Source organism: Protopterus annectens, chromosome 2.part0 (genome assembly GCF_019279795.1).
Source record: "Protopterus annectens isolate FY-2018-M chromosome 2.part0, PAN1.0, whole genome shotgun sequence".
NCBI classification, from domain to species: domain Eukaryota; kingdom Metazoa; phylum Chordata; order Ceratodontiformes; family Protopteridae; genus Protopterus; species Protopterus annectens.
This window is the reverse complement of record NC_056728.1, coordinates 957,136,749-957,159,281: the sequence shown is the minus strand read 5'-3', so window position 1 is coordinate 957,159,281 and position 22,533 is coordinate 957,136,749. Positions and strand designations below refer to the sequence as shown.

General features: G+C 38.9%; 1 protein-coding gene across 1 annotated transcript in view; it reads left to right on the top strand.

Annotated features, from left to right (window-relative positions):
- Positions 1-22,533, top strand: part of HAUS6 (HAUS augmin like complex subunit 6) — a 2,286,143-nt gene that overhangs the window by 880,770 nt on the left and 1,382,840 nt on the right. The window contains exon 6 of the mRNA XM_044060364.1: positions 20,964-21,029. Within this exon, the coding sequence (XP_043916299.1) occupies positions 20,964-21,029 (66 nt within the window). The remainder of the gene's footprint in view (positions 1-20,963; positions 21,030-22,533) is intronic.

Below are 22,533 nucleotides of genomic sequence, written 5' to 3'. Positions count from 1 at the left end.
ATCTTTTTGCCTCCCCTCTGAACAGACGACTTCATCTTTTTTTGTGCCAGAGTCCCAGGTCCTCAGGTTTGGAAGATCGACACCGTATATTTTCCTTGGAAGGGGGTGTTTCTTTATGCTTCCCCCCTCCTCTTCTCCTCATTCCAAAAGTCCTGTTCAGAATTCAACAGGATGCTCCCAGAATCATGTTGATGACTCCTTTTTGGCTGCGACAGCATTGGTTCCATCTTCTGCATTTAGCCAAGGGCAGTCTTTACAAGTTACTTCATAGGGTGGACGTGCTCACACAGGGCAAGGGATCGCTCATTCATCCCCGCCTGTCCACTCTTCAACTGACACTGGGTAATAGGCTTTGAATCTATATAGACACCTTTTTCCCTGATGACATGCTTAGGGTCCTGCAAGAGGTCAGGAAACTCAGTGCTAGGAAGTTGTCCTTACCAAAATGGAAGAGGTTTTCTATTTGGTGTCTTTCTCGCAACCTGGATCCACTTTCTGTGGATGTTTCTTTGGTTAGGTCTCATCTATATGAATTGCTCAATGCTGGATTGGTTTAGTCTTTTGTTAAGGCTCACTTATGAGCTATCTCTGCATGTCTGCCTTTATGTCCTCCTTTAGCTTTTAGATTTAAAGCTAAAGAATTTGTTATAGGCATCCTTCATATTAGGCCCCCAGGAAGTGTGTTCCTTCTCTCTGGGATCTTAATTTTGTTTTGGAAAAATTGACTCTGGCTCCTTTTGAGCCTGCAGCTTTAGCTTCCTTGCAGCATTGCTTTTGGTAGAGTGTATTTTTGTTTGCCCTTATTTCTGCCAGACTGGTGTCTGAGCTTCAAGCCCTTATGGCTTGTCCTGTTTTGGTGTTTCATAAGGACAAGATGTCCTTGAGCACTAATCCTTTTATGCCCAAAGTGATGAATGAGTTGTCCCTTATTCACACTATTCATTTGCTAACTTTTTTCCCTTCTTCGTAATCTGCCATTGAGAAAGTGCTGCACATGTTGGCTGAGCATAGACAACTCAGATTTTATTTGGATAAGACTTAGAGTATTATAAAATCTGATCAGCTCTTTGTTTCCTTTCATATTGAATCCTTAGGATTAACTGTGCCCAAGCAGTCTATTTCTTCTTGGGTCTCTCAAACTATTTCTTTGTTATTCCTTCCATGGTAAGAGCCTTCCTTCTGTTAAGGATCATTTTACTAGAGCTGTGGTTTCTTCTGGTGATTTTTGCAAGGGTGTGGGTACTAACTCTATTCTTGAGGCAACTACCTTGACTTCTGTGCATACATTTACCAAACACTGCAAGTTGGATGGAATTTCCAAAACTAGAGCTGGTCTTCATGGCTTCCTAGAGGGCTCTACTGGTCCTTCCTACTCCCTGTCTCTTCCTGAGCTTGGCACTCTACGTAGTGTAAAGAATACTGCAACAGTAAAATGGAATGACATAGTACAGTTGTGTAAAATCTTATAATGGTAGATGTCCTTCTCTTCACTTTTGCAGTATTCACTCCCTTCCTCCTCTCCCTGGTCCTTTTCTTTTCTAGATGTATTGACTACCTCTTTTTTTTTTTTTTCCTTGGACTGGCATTCCTACTGGGTCTCCATCACATTTATGCTTTATGCTACGCAAGGAGTATAGTATGATGCATGACATACCTTAAAGCAACCAAAAGGCTTTGGTATACTGGCCAGATGTCAGACTACCCTTACCTTGGGATCCCTAGTGTAATGGATACTGCAACAGAGGAAAAGGATGGTTACCTTTAGGGTAAGATTTAAATAACTGTACTTTTTCATATAGGCTCCTACTGCTGTAGCTGTGTGTATACTTGAGCTTTTTCTTGTATGTTTAATATTCATTGGCTGTGACTTAGTGGTTAGCTTAGTCTAGGGAGAATTTTCCTTGAAACTTTGTTTCAGTGTAGGATTTCTTCTAAGAGCTTTTGTTGGCATTTTCTTCATTATAATGTCTGAGCTCAACAAGAGGACTGATCCATATTCAAGATGTTCTGTGTTTTATAGCCTGGTTTTCTGCAGTAGCCATTACTGATGGCTTTATGCACATGTACCTTAGTGGATGTCTTCTTAAAAAGACCTGAGTGAGGACTCCTGCTGTTAAGTGACTCTATTGCTCAGTCACTAGATGGTATATTGAGTATCTTATAAGATGCCTTTTTTCACAGTAGTGACATTTGAACCAAAGCCAGTTTGAGCCATATCTTTGTTATTAATGCTAAAAGTAGAATGGAAATGTCAAAGAAACCATCTAGTGAATGTTATGACTTAAATTCACACTTTGAGGTTTTTTTTTTTTTTGACAATGTATAATTTGGTATATGCTTTCTTGATAAGTGTGATTTTTACCACTGTAATTCTTTATCCTTGGAGTTTCAATTCCCATGCATGTGATGTCTCAATAAATCTGTCACTCTGTCAACACTCCTCCACCTTTGAGTGGCTTATCACAGTTAGCTGGAGAGTAGAAAGATTTTGTAATGCTAACTTCCCACTTGTCACAGATATCACATGTTGCCCATTTCTTTACTTTTGTAAGGTACTCATCAATGCAAATATCTGAGTAGTAGCATTGCTAATAAAACACAATCCTGAATGTTATTCAGCATTCAAACTGAAGTCAGTCTTCAGCCACATCTATTCAGCAGTCCACGCTAGAGCAGTTAAGGTGGAAGGAGCTGGTGGATTGTAACATTATATTATCACCAGATATTGCAAGAGTAGTAAGGATGAGAAACAGACAGTACAGGAGTGGAGGAGAAAAATGATATTCAGTGGAATGCCAGTGCCAGTTTTCAAAAAGGAAAACAAAGCCAGGGTAGAATGGGAATAAGTGGGCAGACGAGAGAGAGGAAGGGGAGAAGGATATGTCTCACTTTACAGGTAGATTGAAGCACAAGGACTGGATGGACTATGTTAGAGTCCTTAGAAATCTGGTCATTGCGTTGGTTGATTCTTGACTGACATCTTTCACAGATTACTGACCACTGTAAAAGTGTCAGAGGACTGGAAGACAGCAAGTGTGGTACTCGTATTTTATACAAGCTGAGGATCAGAAAAAATATTGGGAAGCTACAGGCCTGTTAGCATAACAATAATGGCAGGGAAAGGTGTGAAGTGTTCTGAGAGGAAGGCTTGTCAGTTAAACCCATCTTAATCTGATTTTATGACTGCATTACATGTGAACTTACGGGGAAGTACCAGAGTAAGAATAATAAAGAATAATGTGCCTTGACTTCAGCAAGGCCTTTGACTTGGTCTAGCACTGGAGGCTGATAGGAAAACTGGTAGGGTTGGGGCTAAGACTATAACTGAACTGTGTTGTGCATGGTTGAAGTGCAGGACACAGGGTTGCGGGTGAGGGGAGCATTATCTGGAATTAGGAACGTTGTTAGTAGAGTAACGCAGGTATTTTTCCTGATTCCAATACTGTTGACATCCGTATCTGAGGTGCTAGGGAAGAAAACAGTTTTGCTGATTACACAAGGATAGGTGCAACAGGAGGGGTGTGTAGGAAGGTCAAGAGAATTATTTAAAATTTGGAATCTGGTATGCAGAAAGGTAGCAGTTAATGTTCAGTGCAACTGTAGCTTTAACATACTTCTAAAGTAAGCATGGTACAATTGAAGAAATAACACTAAATTTTGCACTAACTGTAAAATATAAGATGGTATTAAAATAAGGTACAATAGGAAAAGTGAGACAGTGTTTGATGCATCTTGTTGGGATATAAAATTGCAGCCAGTAAACAAACAGACCAGCACATGTGTGAGAGAAAAAAAGGCTTTAATAAAAATCAAAGTCCACAGACCGGTTTTGGCTGAAAGCCTTTTTCAGTGCTCAACACAGACTGCACTACACAGCCCCATATTTATAGGGCACTACAAATGAACACATACAATCAGCCAATCAAAAAAATGTAAATGTTCATTTAAACCAGGTGGAAAAAGACCACCCAGTCTCTTAATCCGTGCCTTTTCTTTTGTTAAATATATTATGCCAACCAACTTTTGCAACTTTTTACCACAGATCTTGTCAATAAATTGAACAGATAGGTGTTTGATGGTATGTTTAAATAGTGCATTAGTAGGACATTTATTTTTTATATAACTAAAATGTTCAGACATACAAAGCCTAATAAGTTTAGAAGTTTGACGTATGTAAAAGGCTGAACAAGTGCACGCAACCAAATAAACTACCCAATCCGTGATGGTACCAATCCAAATAAGGAACTGCAATTTGGCAACCAATGTACTGAGATTTTTGATAAGCTTTTGAAGAGCATGAAAAATCTTGGATCCTGTGTATGACATTTGAAATTATTTAAGGCGCATTTCTCCAAGGGGTCTGCGTATTTCATCAAACCCTTGGTGGACCAGGCTGACAACACTTTACTTACAGCATGGTCTGAAATACAAAAGACTACATCTATGTAATTTTTCAAGGTATTGCATACATTTTATGAACGTAAAATGGATAGTTGTCGGAAGTTACCCAGATGTGTGAAATGGCCAAACAATTTAATGGTCAGCCAATCTATGGAACTTGTTTTCAGAAGCTAAGCACAGAGTTATTAGAATTCGAAAGAGAATTGAAAGAAAGGAAATTACGCAAATTTTACAGAGATGTTAAAGATTATGGTACAGGGAAACCCTTTGAGCGAGCAAAAAGTGTTACATTTTCAAAAGTGGACCCCCCCCCCCCCCAAAGTTGGTCAAAAAAGGAAAAAAATCTATTCTTAAAAATACCACTAGCGATACATTGGGTGAGGATTCATCCTCTTTTACAGATACTGAAACTGAGTCGCAACAAACATCAACCCTTAAAAGTTTTTCTTTTAGAAATCTTGATTCAGATTGCAATACAAATGTGATTAATGCCCCTTTAGAAACAGGAGGAGGGGAGGTAGAAAACACAGGTCAAGATGCAACTTTACAAGGTTTGTTGGACTTTTTGAAACCCAAGTAGTGAATACTAATGTATATAACATGTTTGTTTTTATCTGGCATTGAATGTAATTTGTTAGGTTTGAATTTCATTCCTGGCTATATGGTGTCTGAAGATACTTTTGTGGATGATTTAAGTTTTTTTGTAGACTATTAAACCTTGGATTATATTTTGACAACAATGTTAATCAGGAGTCTATCTCCTCTTTACCTACATTTACATTTCATAAGTCTACATTTGTTCCCTCTATGAAAAAGCATGTTGACATTTTTCAAAAATTGTGTGCTTAGGGATTTACATTTTTGCACACATTCTGATAGAAAGTTGGTTCCTAATAATTTAACTATGTTGAAATACATGCGATGGAAAATTTGAAGAATAAAAATAGCTATTATTAATGCTGAAAAGTGTGGAACCATAGTGGTCATGGACTGATGTATGTACTTAACTGAAGCTCATAGACAACTTGAGGATGGTCGGTTTTATACAACCATGACCATTGACCCTACGGTTAAATTTAAGTGTAAGTGAAGGGATTATTAGTGATGTAACCTTTTATCATTTAAAGGTTAAGGAGCCATCACAGCAATATCTTTATCTTCTACAAAAAATCCATAAAATTGCTACACAGCGCCCTGGAAGACCTATTGTTGCTGGTAATGGTTCTCTTACAGAACCATTATCCGAGTTTTTGACTACCTTTTTGGAAATAAAGGTGCAACCCCCCTCCCCCCCCCCCATGTTCAAGATACTACGGAGTTTCTTAATATTGTAGTAGACACAATTAGACCAAGGATGAGTCATGTGTACGCTTGATGTCACATCATTATATATGAGCATTCCACACTGGGCATGTTTTGCTGCTCTTGAATACTGGTTAAAGGAAATTCCACTATATACTGGACTTGAGCCACATCGTTTTACCGTAAACCCTTTCATTCTAATACCCTTCTACACACCACCAGCTGTCATCCAAAATATATGATCAGGAATATATTCCTAAATCTCAATATATATGAGGATCTGTATTACTTAAGATTTTGTAGTTCAGGACAAGGATTTAACATCCAGATTTTGTGAATGTGGATATACACGGCCCAGTTTGGTCCAAACCAGTAGTGAGGTCAAGCAGTTTCATAGGAATGAATTGTTGAAGTATAATATCAACAAAAGGACCTCTAATCTACCCATTAGGTTTATATCTAGTTATGGACATAATACTTCTAGCTTCTTTTATTTGGTACCACAACACTGGGACATTTTGCTTGCTGACAAATGTTTGAATGACTTTTTAAGGTGCCAAATGTCATTTTTCTTTCAGTAAAGGTAAAACACTAGGTGGCTACTTTAATCATTTCAAATGTAAGGTGCCATTTTCCGTTACTGTTAAGAGTACGTTAGATGGTAGTAAAGCTGTTGCATGTTTTCCATGTGTCCATTGTTCATTTTGTAAACATATATTCCCAGACCATAGAATTTACCATCAAAAATGCATCTTGTATGTTTCATATTAATATATTTGGAAATTGTAGTGAGGATTAGGTAGTTTATTTGGTTGTGTGCACTTGTTCAGCCTTTTAAATCAGTCAGACTTCTAGACCTATTAGGTTTCGTATGTCTGAACATTTTAGTAATATAAGGAATACATGTCCTACTAATGCACATACTGTCAAACACCTATCTGCTCAATTTCAGTTTATTATTGATAGGGTCTGTGGTAATAAAAGTTGCAAAGTTGATTGGCATAATATATTAAACAAAAAGGAAAAGGCATGGATTGTTAGACTGTGGGTGGTCTTTTTCCACCTGGTTTAAATGAACATTTATAAAAAAAAAAAAAAGTTTGATTGGCTGATTGTATGCATTAATTTGCAGTGCCTTATAAATATGGGGCTCTGTATTAGTCTGTTATGCACTTGAAAAAGGCTTTCAGCCGAAACCGATCTGTGGATTGTTTGACCTTTATTAGTTTTTTTTCTTCTCACACGTGCTGGCTTGTTTGTTTTTTGGTTGCAATTGAGTTTTGGGCCTGTGCACTTGCCATCCCTGCAACGGTTTTGGTTTTTGCTTCCTCATAAAATAAATTACCATAGATTACAAGGTGCATTCATATAAAATCTAACAGCTGAAGAATTAATTTGCATTATAAGCAGTGAATATGGTAAGCATAGACACAGCAATGTTAAGGGCGGTCGCAGTGGTACAGCAGTTAGCGTTGCCACCTCGCAGCAAGAGGTTCTGCAGTCCTTTTCTCAGCTGGGGTGCCTTCTATGCAGAGTCTGCATGTCCTCCCTGTGGTCGCATGGGTTTCCTTTGGGTGCTCCGGTTTCCTCCCACATCCCATAGACATGCTGTAGGTGGATTGGACACTCTAAATTGGCCCTAGGTATGAGTGCGTGTGCACCTTCTGTGGAAGTTTGGGTGCCGGGCTGGTAAGCAGACATTGTAAAACTCCACTGCCAATCATAAGTGGACAGGTGATCCGCTGTGGTGACCCCTAACCGGGAAAAGTCGAAAGAAGACTATGACACAGCAATGTTAAGTATAACAGTATCTTGGCAAGATGATTAGAAGTTCAATTCTTTTTTTTTTTTTAAACAGTAAGCACCTTTATTAAATCACTTATGATGTGGGCAGTCGTACATTTATATAAATGAAAACAAACCATATTTTTATTTTCAAACATTATACACAACTTATTTATTATTATTGTCAAACATCACATAGCTCATTCTATTCCTGCCTTCCCTTAAACATCATTCATCCTTCAAAACGTTATTCTGTATGCATTATTCCCATAATTCCTATTTTTTCTGTGCAATTTGCTTCTACCCTTTTCTAAAGATCCTATTTCCAGTTCTTGTATCTGTTACTGTTTTCATTACTCTAGTACGTTTGGTTTAGACTTTGATCATTTTATAGTAATTGCTTTTTGGCACCTACCAGAATTGAACTCCGCAAGGTGTTTGCTATGTCTAGGCAATTCCGATTCTGTATCACAGCTTAAAATATTTTCTTATTTGCACCATTTTGCTAACCCCGTGTTTCTTCTAGAGCAGTGTGCAGGGAATTCTTAGTCTGCCAACTCATTCCAGTCCAAAAAAATTTTCCCAATTGCCTCTTTCTTTCCCATGACACCTCCAACATTTGCAATCTACCAGAGGAAAAATTCTTTGGATTCTGCCTGGGGTATAAAATACCAAAGGAAACACTTCCAATTAAAGATCAACACTATATCCACAAAAATCCAGTAGTTCAGGATAAAAGCTCTACCCAACACAAGGATGAATCCAAAGAGCAAAAAGAGTAGAATTACATGATGGCTCCAGGTTAAAACAAGAAGCTGTCATTAAAGCTGCTTGTTTTTACATGGAACCATGGTGTAGTTTCTCTACTTTTTTTTGCTCTTTGGATTCACCCAAAGATCAACAGTCTTTTAGACTTTGCTGTGTAATTGGGAGCTGTATATATATATATATATATATATATATATATATATATATATATATATATATATATATATATATATATATACAGTATCCCCCCATTGTTTTTGTGAATTGGTTATGCGATTTATCTTCCTAATACTTTTAAACCTCCTGATTTATTCCTGTAGTTATCATGCAATATTTTACATGCCCTACTAATTATACCTTTTAAACAGCAGATTCTGTTCTAGATTCTGTTAACTCTACCAGTGCTGGTCTTCCACTTAAAACCCCCCATTTCTTTCTTTTTGTCTATACTCTATCAGTCCTTGATAGGGAAGGCAATCTCTTGGCCTCTTCCCATTCTATTACCACCTTCCCTAATTATTTGCTCCCAGTACCTTGGTTTCTTTGGCAGTTTTCTCCAGTAAATTCCAGCCCCCTCTTGCCTGATCTCTGTATCCCCAATTGCCATCATCCCTATCTGCAGAATCTCCTTTCTCCATCCCCTTGTTGACTTAGTTCTTTGACTGCTTTCTGCTGCTTTATGAATATGATCTGTATAGTTATTCCCCTTTTGGCTCTGCATAGGAAATCACAGTCTCTCCTTGTTTATTGAGCCTTCCGTTTCGTCATCTCTTTCCACTTTGAATTATAGCTTTCTGTTTGGCTGTGTATAGGAGCTTTAACTATGTAGCTCTGAAATACTCCTGCATATCATCTAATCCCAAACTACTATGTTCTATTGGAAGGATCAGCTTGCCCCACTAGACTCTTGCCCTGTTACCCTCCCAGATAAAATTCTTCAACTCTTTATTAACTCGTTCACTCCGGAGCAGCTCATGAAAATTTGCCTGCTTAATTCCACCATAGGATCAACAGTGCAGCCTGAGCTCATTTTCAGAAAATCTATTTGTAATACTATACAGAAAACAAATGTTCATAACTCTAACTATAAGAGCTACACTAAAAATGTAAACGCAAAAGTTGTTCAGCAGACACTGACTTTTCCAACAGTGTAAATGTTGATAGTGCATATCAGTCATTATTAAATATTTGGCAAGGAATGCTGATATTGTGCTTATTTTTTACCTTTTTGGAAAAGCAAAGCACAATATCTTGGTCTATGTACCATGCAGACGCATACAATTAGAATTTAATTTGTTAGTATGAATGTCAGCTTTAAAGTGATACCTTAACCATTACTGTGTGATGCTCCTTTCATGAGATATTCACAGAAATATGATTAATATAATTTCTCATAATTGATAAACAAAGCATAATATCTCATCACCTGTAACAGACAGAGCCTACTTATCAGTGTAGAAGTTGTGCATCTGAATGTCAGCTTCAAAATGATGCATCGTTTGTGTGATTACCATGCTCCCTCGCAAAGATATGGGCATAATAATGAGAAGTATTGGAAATGTATAATTTTCATATTCGTACAAGACTAAAACTGATATCTGTATGTGTGTACAGTGCACAGACACAGTTCTTTTACCATGTTGTAAGGAGTAACACTGTCTTCAAATTACTTCGCACAATGAGATGCTCCCTTGCAAAGTTATTTACCAAAATATGAAAAAGATCATAATTTCCATAACCTAAGTCCAAAACAAACTTTGATATCTGCCTATAAGTACAGCATATAGGCAACATTCTTTTACCATATTAGAGCTATAAATAATCTTTTCAAAATGAGGTATTACTTAACACATTCAGATTCTCCCTTGCAAAGTTATTTACCAAAATATGAAAAATAAATCATAATTTCCACTAATGAACCCAGGACAGGCATGGGACTTCAGTGGCAGGCAAGACCATCTGATCTATCTGATGGCTGTGCTGGCTACCCACTCAGACAGCTGATACCACTGCAGTCTCATGGCCTCTTTCAGTGTCAGCAGTCTGCTTTACCTATGCCTTTTCTTTTTATATGTGTCCATTCAGCAATGGACCTAAGGGATCAAGTTCTATATTAGCAAGCCCTTCCTGTCATCTAAACTCTACACATGCCTGATAAAGCAGAGTAAAAATAGAAGTATTGCAGGATGGTCACTGACATATTAGATTGTACGTGGTAGCACTCTCCTAAAACTGTTGTCCTTTCTCAGCATCCTCCCAGCTCCTTACCACAGTTATTTGTCAACTCAGAAAAATGCATTTTACACAACACATTTCATAATAGAGTTTTACTTACCATACTGGTCCCTAATTGGTCATGGGTGTTTTCCATTCTTCTCACAAGCTGCACATTACCAATCCTGCATAGCTCTCCTCACGACATTGTGGAGCTCAGTCAAGAACAACGCAATGCCCTCCTCAGTTAGGTGAACGCCATCCCTTCTGAACAGGTGAACATCTTCTTTGGTGATGCTGTCATGACAGATTGTAGATCCACCGACCCTGTGCATCAAGCTATGCATGAACCCATTCTGTAAATGTCTGGCCTTGTGAGCTGCCCGTTGACTGTTTGCTGTTTTCCATATCTGCCAAGAAATTGTCAGACCACACAAAATGACAAATGTGGCCACCACGACTGCAGGTGTTCAAAAATTGCTCTGATTTGAAACTGTAGCCTTCCAAGTGGTTGACTGATGACATCATTCCCTCCGCTCCAATGCATACCTCTTCTTGCAATCCAGTATACCTTCACACTGGATGTGGGGAAGCTCAAGTTGTACTGGTCTTCAGTTATGGAGGCATGGCTGGCAGCCCAGTGAATGTAGGAATGGCCACATACCCACACTCGCACTTGTCGTTCTCCTGCTCGTGAAGCCATGTCAGTGTCAGAAGGTGGATGAACCTGTACAGGAAAGAAAATGCAAACAGATTACTACTGATGTTTGAGAGATGTATTGGAAGACTACATATATATGTATATCATATGCATTACCTGGTTAGCCCATCCAAACCTTCACTCCTATCCACAGGGGGCATTATTCTTTTCATAAGGTACATAAGTGGCGATGACGCTACAGAGGTACATACCGACCACCCGTGAAACACCAAATTACACACACTGGCTGACAAGGGGGCATAGAAAGAGCACATGTAAAGAGAAAAGGAAGGGTAAGGACCGCCGCTCCACTAGTGTGGAGTGCAGAGGCATTCATTATCATTCACAACCTTCTTCAGTGTCAGCAGTCTGCCTTACCTCTTCCTTTTCTCTTTACATGTGTCCATTCAGCAATGGACATAAGGAATCAAGGGCGGAAGGATTGTGATGTTTCTTGCCTTGACCTGCATACATTTTATAGTACCAGGGGGATGGAGAGTGACTACATAATATGTTCAATTGTAGTAGTTCACTAAAATATGATCCTTGTAACCACAATGAGTACATTACTGTGTATCAAACAAATTGAAAAAATGACAAAGAAACTGGGGGGGGGGGGGGGGCTTGAAATGACTCCATGTAGGCTCCAAGTAGACAAAAAATGAAATCTGGCTTATGCATTCATCAATGTGATAACGACTTCTACTTATGTGAATAACAGTGACAGCTGCTGATAGTTTTACATGAAAAGTGAGAATGACTCAGTGTTACATTGTAACTGCACGTATTGTTAATGTGATAATGACCTGCATATCAGTACTGCAAAGTTCTGCATGCTCAGACACAGGTGATAATTGCTGCACATAACCTGTTGAGTAGACATTCATTATATTTCTTGGTGCAGGTGCTATGTAACACAGACTCATTATTATATTACTGAGCCCTTCCTCCCACGTAAAGTCCATACATGACCAACAAAGGCAGGAATATTGCCCAAAATATATGGTAGCTCCATGCTGGTAGTAATCTGTAAGTAATAACCTTCATCTCACTGAGGCAACTAGTGAGTATAATCAGAAAGAGAAATAGTCACAAATCTGTAACCTATCTGGTTGAGTCGTGTAACAATTACTCCAAAAAGTAGTCATTAATTTCTCTCACCTAACCATCCCTCTGGTTACAATAAGACACAGAAGTAAAAAGGCAGAAATATTGTCCAAAATATCTGGTTGAGCAATGCCAAAAATCAGCATTCCAACATTTCTAGAGTTTATCAGCAGTGTTCCTGAAGACAGTATGTGCATATTGTTACAGATAAAAAATGGCTACACTACAGCATGGACAGAATTCATTCACAGAAGTAGATAGACTTCCGATAATATGTCAGTTCCCAATTCATTCAAGTACACACTTGAAAGCTGGATACAATAAAACAAAACTATATAATAACCATCTATGAAACCTGATGTAAAGATAACCTATGCTTCTTACACCATATTTGTACCACAATATTCTAAACAATAGATCAGCTCAGAGAACAGGTCATGGCACCATGCTTCCAATTAAACTAAGCCAGTGAATCAATATATACAGCCAGCTCCCAGGACAATAAAATGGCCAAATGGATTTTCCAGTTATGCAAAAGCTATTCTGTGACACAGTAATACATTTTCCCCAGTAAATTCATCAGCTGTTAGTGTTGTGTATGCAAAAATCACACAATAAACCACTTTCCCCAGTGGGCACTTCAGCAGTCTGACCATGTATGCACAAGCACTTCCCCGATGCACAAATTAATTACTTCCCACAACATCTTCATTAGTACATGCAGACATAGACATGCCACAAAATGACACTTTCACCCAAGCGACCCCTTCAGGAAAATGTTGCAATATGTACAATCACCAATCTAAAATATTTCCCCAAACGACCCTAAGAAGCATTTCCTAGTATGTGCAGTCATCTAAAGGAGACATTCACCCAAGTGACCCCCTTCAATAAAATGTTGATGTATGGGCAAGCACCAGAATGAAATATCTCCCCAAACGATCCTTTAGCAACAGTTCCTGGTATGTACATGCACCAAAATGAAACATTCACCCAAGCAACCCCCTTCAGTAAAATGTTGATGTTTGCGCAAGCACCAGTATGAAATATTTCCACAATATTTCCAGGAATGTTTGTTGTAAGTGATTGCTGAGCCATTTAATGGGTAAGAGGCTGCAGGGAAGGTGGATGGTCTATGTACATCTGGGGTATAGCTGCCTACATACATGAATGGATTATGGCAATTTCTGGTTGTTCCTCACCCAAATCAATGGTAGTATTATCATTGATAGAGAACTAGTGGGCACAGCTCATGAGATGAAGGCTGACAGCTGGCTGGTTGGAACATAGAAAGCCTACAGGAAAAAAAGTGAAAAAGGAACAAGTGTAGGTAGAATGAAGGTGACAAAATGCAGAAATGAAGAGAAACAATAGGAAAACAAATCACATTTAACCCCATTCACATTAACTGTTGAATACTTAGTTTAAATCTTCTATAAATCTTGAGCTGGGAAGACAGATAAAAGGGAAGAATTCCAGTGTGATGAAATACAATGTTTTGTGGCTATTGGCTATGTTACTTACTAAATTATACTGATTCAGAAGATATGTAGCATGTCAAATAATAAAAGTTTAGGATGTAAGGTCAAATTAATGGTCCATAAGGTACTGGTGAATGTTGCTATCTGAGTTCAGTACCTTTGCTTCTTTAAGCAAGTCCACCAACAGTGTACATGCTGAATTCCTTCAGCATTGCCATTTCAGCAATTTTATTTGGAAGAGGAATTCATCAAAAATGATGTCAGAACAGAAAACAAAATAAGTCTGTAAATTAGACTGGGATCTTTCACAACCACCTGATCTACCACAAAATCAAGTAGATGGGACCTAAATTTAATATCTGATCTGAAGGAAGACGGACTTACAATGTGCACCCTTCTGCTGCACTGTATTGTCAGAAATACATCTCCATGTTGTGGGAATAGACCCCACAGCCTTCTGCATCAAAAGAGTCTGCTGCCTAAACAGTAGATAACCTTAGGGTAAAATAAATTAAAAAAAAAAAAAGGAATGCATATTCTGGACATGAATCCATTCAACAGGAAAAGTAGTAATCATTAAAATGTATAGCTACGCAAAGGTTTAGTACAATTATCTTGAATGCTGACTGAATTAATAAGAAGCGGAGATGAAGTAAAATAACAAGGTTGAACAAAAGAAAGCATGTTTATGCTAGGTCAACTTTTTCCATAAAATTCTAGGCACAGCATCTTATCAGAGAAATGTAACAAAGTCTGCATATGACATTATCCCTGGTTAAATAAACACATTGCATAGCACAACGATCGGTACGGGAAGTACGTGCATCTGAATAACGTGTTTGAAACTTAAAGAAAAACATTTACAGCTGCTTCAGTGTAGTAGTTTGTGTAGTACTAGTGTAAGGGGCCAACAAAAATGTATATTTATAGACTTTGGTAATCAGAAGTGAAATTAGCGATGGGCACAGTGGCTGTCACCAAACAGCAAGAGATTCTCCGGTCCAGCTCACAACTGGGGTGGATTTTGTGCGGAAGTTCCACATTCTTCCTGTGTTCTATCGGCATTTTCTGTGTGCACCCATTTCATCCCACATTCCCAAATACCTGTGAGGTAGATTGGGACTTCTAAAATGACCTCTAGGTAAAAGTGCCATGGATGGGTGCGGGCATTCTTGGGATAATCACAGAAGTCGAGTGCGACTTGTGAATACATTTGGCTGGATAGGTGTTTTGAGATAAGTGCACAATATCTACATCTGCGTACTCACTGTACTGAATCTCGACACTTTAAATTACAAGTTATCCCATGTATACAATTCTCTGTATAGTTGCCGCCTCATTCGTAGCCAAGTTATGCCATTTGAAATAAAACTGTAATAATACAAACTAAGTGAACAGAAGCCTAAGGACTTGTCATCTGCTGGCACTAGTGCCACCCAGCCTTTACTGATAATGATACCATCCACCCCTTAGCGAATGTTTAGCAGATCACACTGGACTGAAACACTCTCACTGCTGCAGAAGTCTGTTTTCTACGTGCCTGCCCTGATCGCTTCATCTCCCCGCTTTTACTGTAGAAAAAGTGTTTTGCAAACACTTGCAATGTAGCACGCAGCTGCTAAAGTGCAGACCAACGGACGAACTCTCCATCATTTAAGTTTTACTCTAAAGTTTCATTTCACTCTCTACTGTTTGCATGAAGGTAGTTAGTATATTGGACTGCCACATAAAAAAAATAATTTCCAGCAAACCACACAGGTAGAAATTCAAACAATTCTGCTGAAATCTGAATGTTCAGTTATGCTCGTTAGCAGCTAGTCAGCCCAGGGCATATGCATTACAGATAAGTACACAAAAGAATGTAGCAAACCTGCCTGCACTCTCCCATTTCAGTTAAGAGAAACAAACATGGGATGCTGCCTTCTGTTCTATTCATCAAGAAAACAGCCCAGAAACAAATTGTTTCAGAAAAGAATACGGTTTTCTTACACCTTTATTTAAGCTTTGCAGCAATCTTTACTGAAACGGAATGAGGCTCCAAACCACTGGCTGCTTGGCCATCTTCTACAAACTTAGAAAGCAAGAAACCCTCTATTTCGATAAAACAAGAAGAAATTAGGTTATGGGTGGAGTTGGTACGCAAGTGGTGGCTCGGATTGCAAGAATCCGATTGGCTGCCACCACTTGCTTTATCAAGCACCTTTTACATGGGATTTGTATGAAAACTTTAATGTGAACTTAATGTAAAAACACACAATCGTAACTATATAATGTAATTTACATGTTCAGTTATGATTTCAGTGTGTTTTACATTAGGCTCAACTATAAATGTGAACTACAGTTTCTCGCGCTTCAGGAAGGCACTCTGGGATAACAGCTTGAAATTGTCTTCTCATGGCGCGCTCAGTGTTAAGCACACAGGCGCCATGAGAAGGTACTCTGGGGTTAATGAGTTAATTGATATCCATGACTTCTCTGGTTGATAAAAATATGCTTGACCTGTGTATAAAACTAAAGGGTCTAAAAACATTTCACTGCTTGTATCTTGCTATCCATAGCCATAAAACAGAGCTTCCAGTTTCTCAATTTTTGTGTTATCTTTTGTTTATTTCTTCCCACAAATGCCTAGCTGCCATAACAGAATCCTTTTTAATTCATACTCCTAATTACATTTTATCGTGCTGAACCAGTTTGTGTGTGGGTACATAGTTTACAGTTAAGTCCATCTAGTATTTGTCCAGATAATGTATATTGGTTGTAACCCAGATTAGGTATATCGATTTCCAAATGACAGAATATGACAAAATCGTGGTGGTGGGATGGGGGACAAAACTCTTGTTTTAAAATGGCAGAGTTGAATGTAAAACAGAGGGCAAAAGGAATGTTGATTTAAAATAAGTAGTTTTATAATCACTGGTGTGTAAATCCAGATCATCTAAAATATGGCTAAGTACATGCAGAGTTTTCAGGTAAGGGATTGGAACTGATGCAACAGAGCAGGAAAAGGATCTAAGCTTTATCACACCAGGAAGGCTGAAGTTGCACCGGATACGAGAAAAAGTCTCAATTCTGTTCTGTTCCCCCAACACACACAGTTGCTCAGTAACAGAGCTACAGAACGTTGTGTGTATTTTTTTTTTTTTTGGCAAAGTTGTATATTACACTGAGATTATTTTTTTACAAAGTGACATTTGAAGCTTCATAGCTTAACACATGCATTAAATGTTTTTTTTACTAATGCAGATGTGACATCATTCAGGACAAATGATAGTGTTACTTTTATTTCAGTTGTGCGATCGAGTTATGATTTTTCATGGGATTTTATGTGCTTTGAACCCAAAGTAAGGGTTCAGACATATTGTGAAATTAATTTTTTTAATCTTGCAGATAGCCCAGGTGATACTAAGGGGCAAAAGAAGCTCAAGACTTGGTGACTTGATGCATTTTAGATTTTAAAGACTGTGGCAACATTGGTACTTAATTTTTTTAAAGGTAAAATATTTTACAGATAAGACTGGCACATTGTATGTCTTGCAGCACTAAGATACAGAATGCTTAGTTACTAAGCAGTATAGGAACACTGCTGCTTTAGGGAACTGCAGTTAAGTGTCACTGTGTACTTTAGTCCCAGGTGTTAGGAAAGTCTAGTAGAGATTGATCATATTCAGTAATAAGGTTTATGTGGTATTCAAATAACATATTTGCATGCTGCATTGCGTGATTCACAAAATAGAATGGTTGGTTTATGGGTTACATATCTGTAGTATAGTGGTATTTTGAGAGGCATCCTAACTAGGATGCATAGGGCACCTTGACTAGAAGCCACATGAGCTCGTCATCAGTTGCAAAAATTTGTAAATCTAGCTCAGTCTAACATTGACTATGATTAAGTACATTCTGGATATTGTAGTGAAAGACTAGGTAGTTAAACCAATTGTCCTGTAGGTGCCAGCATAGTTAGAATTTTTTGTAGCTATAGCTAAGCAACTTTCAAAGATTTAACTATTTCTTTTTTGTGTGATCTCATGGAAGATATTGCTCAGATTTTTTTATCAAAAGTTGGCATTGAACAGGTTAACAAGGATAACCTGCTATATTGCTAGGACATTAAAGTTAGGATTTGTCAAGGGCAGATCCTGCCTGCTGAACCCTTTGTTAACTTCAAGAAGGTTACTGAAGCAATGGAAAAGTGCATATTAGTACGCACAACATATCTAGACCTCGGCAATGCATTTGATACCGTACAACACTTTATCATAGTTAAACTCTCCCAGCTAAATGTATATCCCATGCATCTCTAAGTAGCAAATTGTTTCACAAATAGGACCCAGGAAATTAGGGTAGACAGTTCTACCCCCCACAAGGCCTATCACCTGCTTTGTGTGCTGTGGCTTGGTTTTTAGACCACTCCTGTTTAACATTTATTTTCTAATGTCAAAGCTAATGTTAAGGGTTTGACTAACCAGGTTTGCAGCTGACTGTAAACTTGGTGCCATCATAAAACCCCCAGACAACACCAAAATCCTCCAAGAATGCCTTTCTCAAACAATTGGTGTCAAAACCATGGGCTAAAACTAAATTAAAAGAAATGTAAAATCATGTCCTTTGGCAAAAGTAGTTTCCCTTGTCACTATTACATTTAAAACACAACTGAAAGTAGATCCCATAGGCAGGGATCTGGGAATCTGTCAGCAATGAACTGTCCTTGGATTAGCACACATCCACTGTACTCTGCTGTCATCAGACCAGTAATTTAAATACAATGCTCCAGTCAGTATGCACCTGCCCAAACATGTGGACATAATGCTTCCTCACTTTATTTCAAAAAATAAAAAAGTGAGGACCCCTAAATCACATTTTGCAGACCATCCCAAAGGGTTGTCCCTGTCTTCAGTATCATACAGACTATTGAGAGACCACCTCGGTCTTGTATCTGGACCCTCAACAGACCCTGTCCTGTCACATTTGTAAGTGTAATGAATGGTTAACACTCGCTCAAACAATCTGAATCTCTCTTGCAACATAAGTAGAATGTGTTGGAGGGATAGATGTTTATCACAGCAAGTACCTCTTCCATGGAACAGTTTTCCACCCTTCATAAACCAAAGTAATTTTGCAATATTCAAATGTAATTCAGACAAATGGATGGAAGACCCCCAATTCATCCCTGGTGTAGCATCCATGTCCCTAATGGATATAAAGGGGCAACAAGTACATGGCTCAACACTGCCTGCCTCTGTTATTTGTATGCAGATATAAGAGCTGAAGGCTACCACGGGAATGTAAGGCATAGATTTCTTACTATGCCTACTGATCAGTGAGGATCTTAAGTACCTTTGAACACATGTTGAGAGAGACCATAGAGAAAAACCTAGGTGAAGATGGGAAAAAGTTGACACATTGCTTCTGAGAATTAATACAACGAGAATTAATATGGCAAAGAGATTACTAATCTATTCAGACTCTGCAGTTTATGAAATGGACCCTAGGGAAAAAAGGCTACAACATATGCAAAAAGAGAGCAAGGTAAAATTGAGGATGAATATGAACAGTGGGCTGGGGCCTTGCACATATCCAGAGATGTGCAACAACATGCAACATTACTTACTGGATAGAAATAGAATAGGAAATTAGGCAGGTGTGAATAAGGGGAGAAAGAGCCATGATTACGTTTTCTAAAGGACATAAGTGAGCCAGCACTAAAGAAACTGGGATGTATGAAGTTGAGTGAATGGAACCTCAAAAAATCCTCAAAAGTGTGAGAGTAACAGTAGTGAAAAATTTAAGAAATATGAAGGATATCATCGATCAAGAGGAAGATTTGTTATACAGAGAAAGGGGATGATGGGGAAGGGTTTAAAGTAATGGAAGAGGAAATGATTCGGCATACTAAAGGCCTAGTGGTGGAATTTGTTGGTAATCAGGGAAATCTGGAAAGATATAGAGCAACAGGGTACTGAACAGGCAGGAATGTGGGGCGGGGGTGGCGGCACCGTGTAGCAGTTAAGAGGTTAGAGAGGCAAAGAGCCAAACTGATCTGTGAAGCATTAAGGGAAAGAAGAGACAAGGTCTAAGAAGGAATTGGGAAAGGAATGAAGTATGGAAGGAAGTATTAAGATATTACAGAAGACAATTCAGACAGTCTGACCATGCCGACAGTACATGGAGCAGGAGATTACAGCCTGAGTCTTCTCCATTGATATCTTAACCCCAGTGAGATTGGTAGAGAAGGCAGAAAGGCTGCTGGTAGATGCAGGCGGTGGCAGGATGAAGATGCAGGAATCATGCACACATTTTGGGACTGTGGTGGCCACAAGAAATCTGGAGATACCCACAAGAGAATTGAAAAGACCTGTTTCAAAAGGAAGGAGAGTATACTTGAGAATTATATGCGTGGGGCATAAAGGAAGAGGGCAATATCTTGTAAGAAAGAGAAATGAATGTTATCAGACTGAGTACTGAGGTTGGATATCACTTAAAGCTGGAAGGAGACAAACAGTATAGGAGCATGAATTGCACAACAGATTCCTGGACAGTGGGGGGGATAGGGGGCAAAAACTGACTAGAATGGGGAAAAGGGTAGAGGGGAGAAATTAAAAAGCAATGGAAGTAGGTAATGGAATGTAAGTCATACCTGGAGGAAGGAAGGGGGTGAAACCAAGGAGATAATTGGGCTGGGGTTGCTAAAACCATTGAGATGTTGCACCATGCAGGAGGATTGCACAAGAATGTAATGTACTATATGGAGTTAAAGTTTAGATAAAGAGCCTTAATGTAAATGTGTCCTTGCTGCAAAACTCTGTAAATGAGTCACTTTTGTAAGTTTGTTCCCATATACTGCTTTGAATCTTCTCAAATATTTTTTAGGAGGCTTCTTGTTGAGCTTTTAAGTACTTTATTTGCTGTTTACATGATGAGTTGATGCAGTTATGATTTTAATACTCTTTTTGTGTGTTGAATATAAACTGTCTTACTTGCCTACTTTTGAAAACTGCTCGAGAGTCACCAGTCTGTACTTATTGTTAGACTGTAGTTTAGATTCAGTTGTAGTGCGTCAGTTTTCTTCCTGTCTTTAGCAAATACAGAAGTTGCCACAGTCTTATTTTCCACATTCAACACTACAGCACTTCCTTTGTATATAGACTGTGCATTAGTAAGAATTCACTCAGAACTGATGGATTTGATTTACTTTTTTTTTTTTTAAGGGCCTTAACTACTGAAATAAGAACACTGAAATCTGAATGTGCATCAATGGAAAGTGAACTTCAAAAGTAAGTTTGTCCCGTTTTTGTAGTTTAGTTTTAATCTTGGACAGTAACTATGTTATGGAAATAGCTGAAGTTGGGTATAGCTTTGACAAAAGCTTTTAGGCTATTGAAATTGCTGGGAATTCCTTGTTGGATATCTACAGCTCAAATTACTCTGAATATTTTCTAGCTACTGTTATGCTGGGTTAGGATAATGCACTTGTCCCCACTGCTTGTTTTTTATGCTACTGGTGCAGTTCAGATCTTCATCCTAATATTAATTGTATGAAATTACAGGGTTCATTGCCTAAACTGATTAAGGTTTTAATGTATTCATGTGAGTATGGTCCCTAGACAGCAGCTGAACTAGGGCAGTCTTTTGTTCCAGTGAAAAACAGCAAAGCGACGTAGTGCTGCCAAAAGTGTCAGCACTTCATCTTGGCCACCCATAGGAGATACAGCTCTGCTGAAGGCCTGCGTCCCCATGATGAGGTTGACTGCTGTGGTGGGTACTTATTGTTGTAGGGGACTGAAGCAGTGACTTCTGAATGGGTAGATGTTCTTCGTGTTTCACTGTTGCAGTCATTCCATTTGGGTTATCTGCTTTTGCAGGTAGCCCTCATTTGGCCTGATTATCAAAGTCTTGGGTCCTGCGTCGGTTGCTGTCTCATCTTCCATGATGTCAGGTAGTCAGGAGTATAAAGCTGACACCATTACATCAGTCTTTCTTGCTGTGCGGTGCCCGAAGCAGAAGCAGTTCGCAAGTGCCGGTCGGCCATCTCGAGTTTCAGATCCAAAGTCTTCAACTAAGCTAAGTACCCCATTGAGGAATCCTTTTTCTTGCTCTAAACAGGTGTCAGTAAAATTTAACATTTGTATTTCTTGTGGAAGGCAAATACCTCATAAAGATTTTCATTCGTACTGCATTCCTTGCTTAGGCCCAGACCACAACATACCTCACTGTCGATTTAGTGCATTATTCAAACCTCAAACTATTCGTCGTCTGTTCACTTTTGCATCTAAATATTTGGTACTCTGTTAAATTATCAAGAAATTGCTTCAGTAAGCCACCTGACTACCGACATTCTGAAAAAACGCAAAGATAGACAGAGACCGCATAGGTCCAAAGCTGCCGATGACGCTTCTCCTAAGCTAGTTGCCAGTTCGCCGGTACTCAGTGAGGCGCTTTCACAGCCCCTGATACCCGCTACTTCAGATTCGCAGGCCTCTACTAAGACCCATTCGGAGTCCGGTATGCCACGAGATGCTTCGACTGTGGAACCTGCGGATGTCTCTACCTTGGGTCCGTCCGGAACCGTTGTGCAGGCGCTGGCTTCTGACGTCATCTTCTTCCAGGCCTAAAACTCGACCCACACCTAGAACATCGATGCCCAGACCACATGGTCAGGCCCCTATGCCTAAAAAACAAGTAAGAATGGCTGAAGACCTTATTACTCTAATCAGGGGAAGCCACCCTTCTCCCTTTAAGAGACCTACAACTGATTTTCCTTATGATTCTTTTTATCAG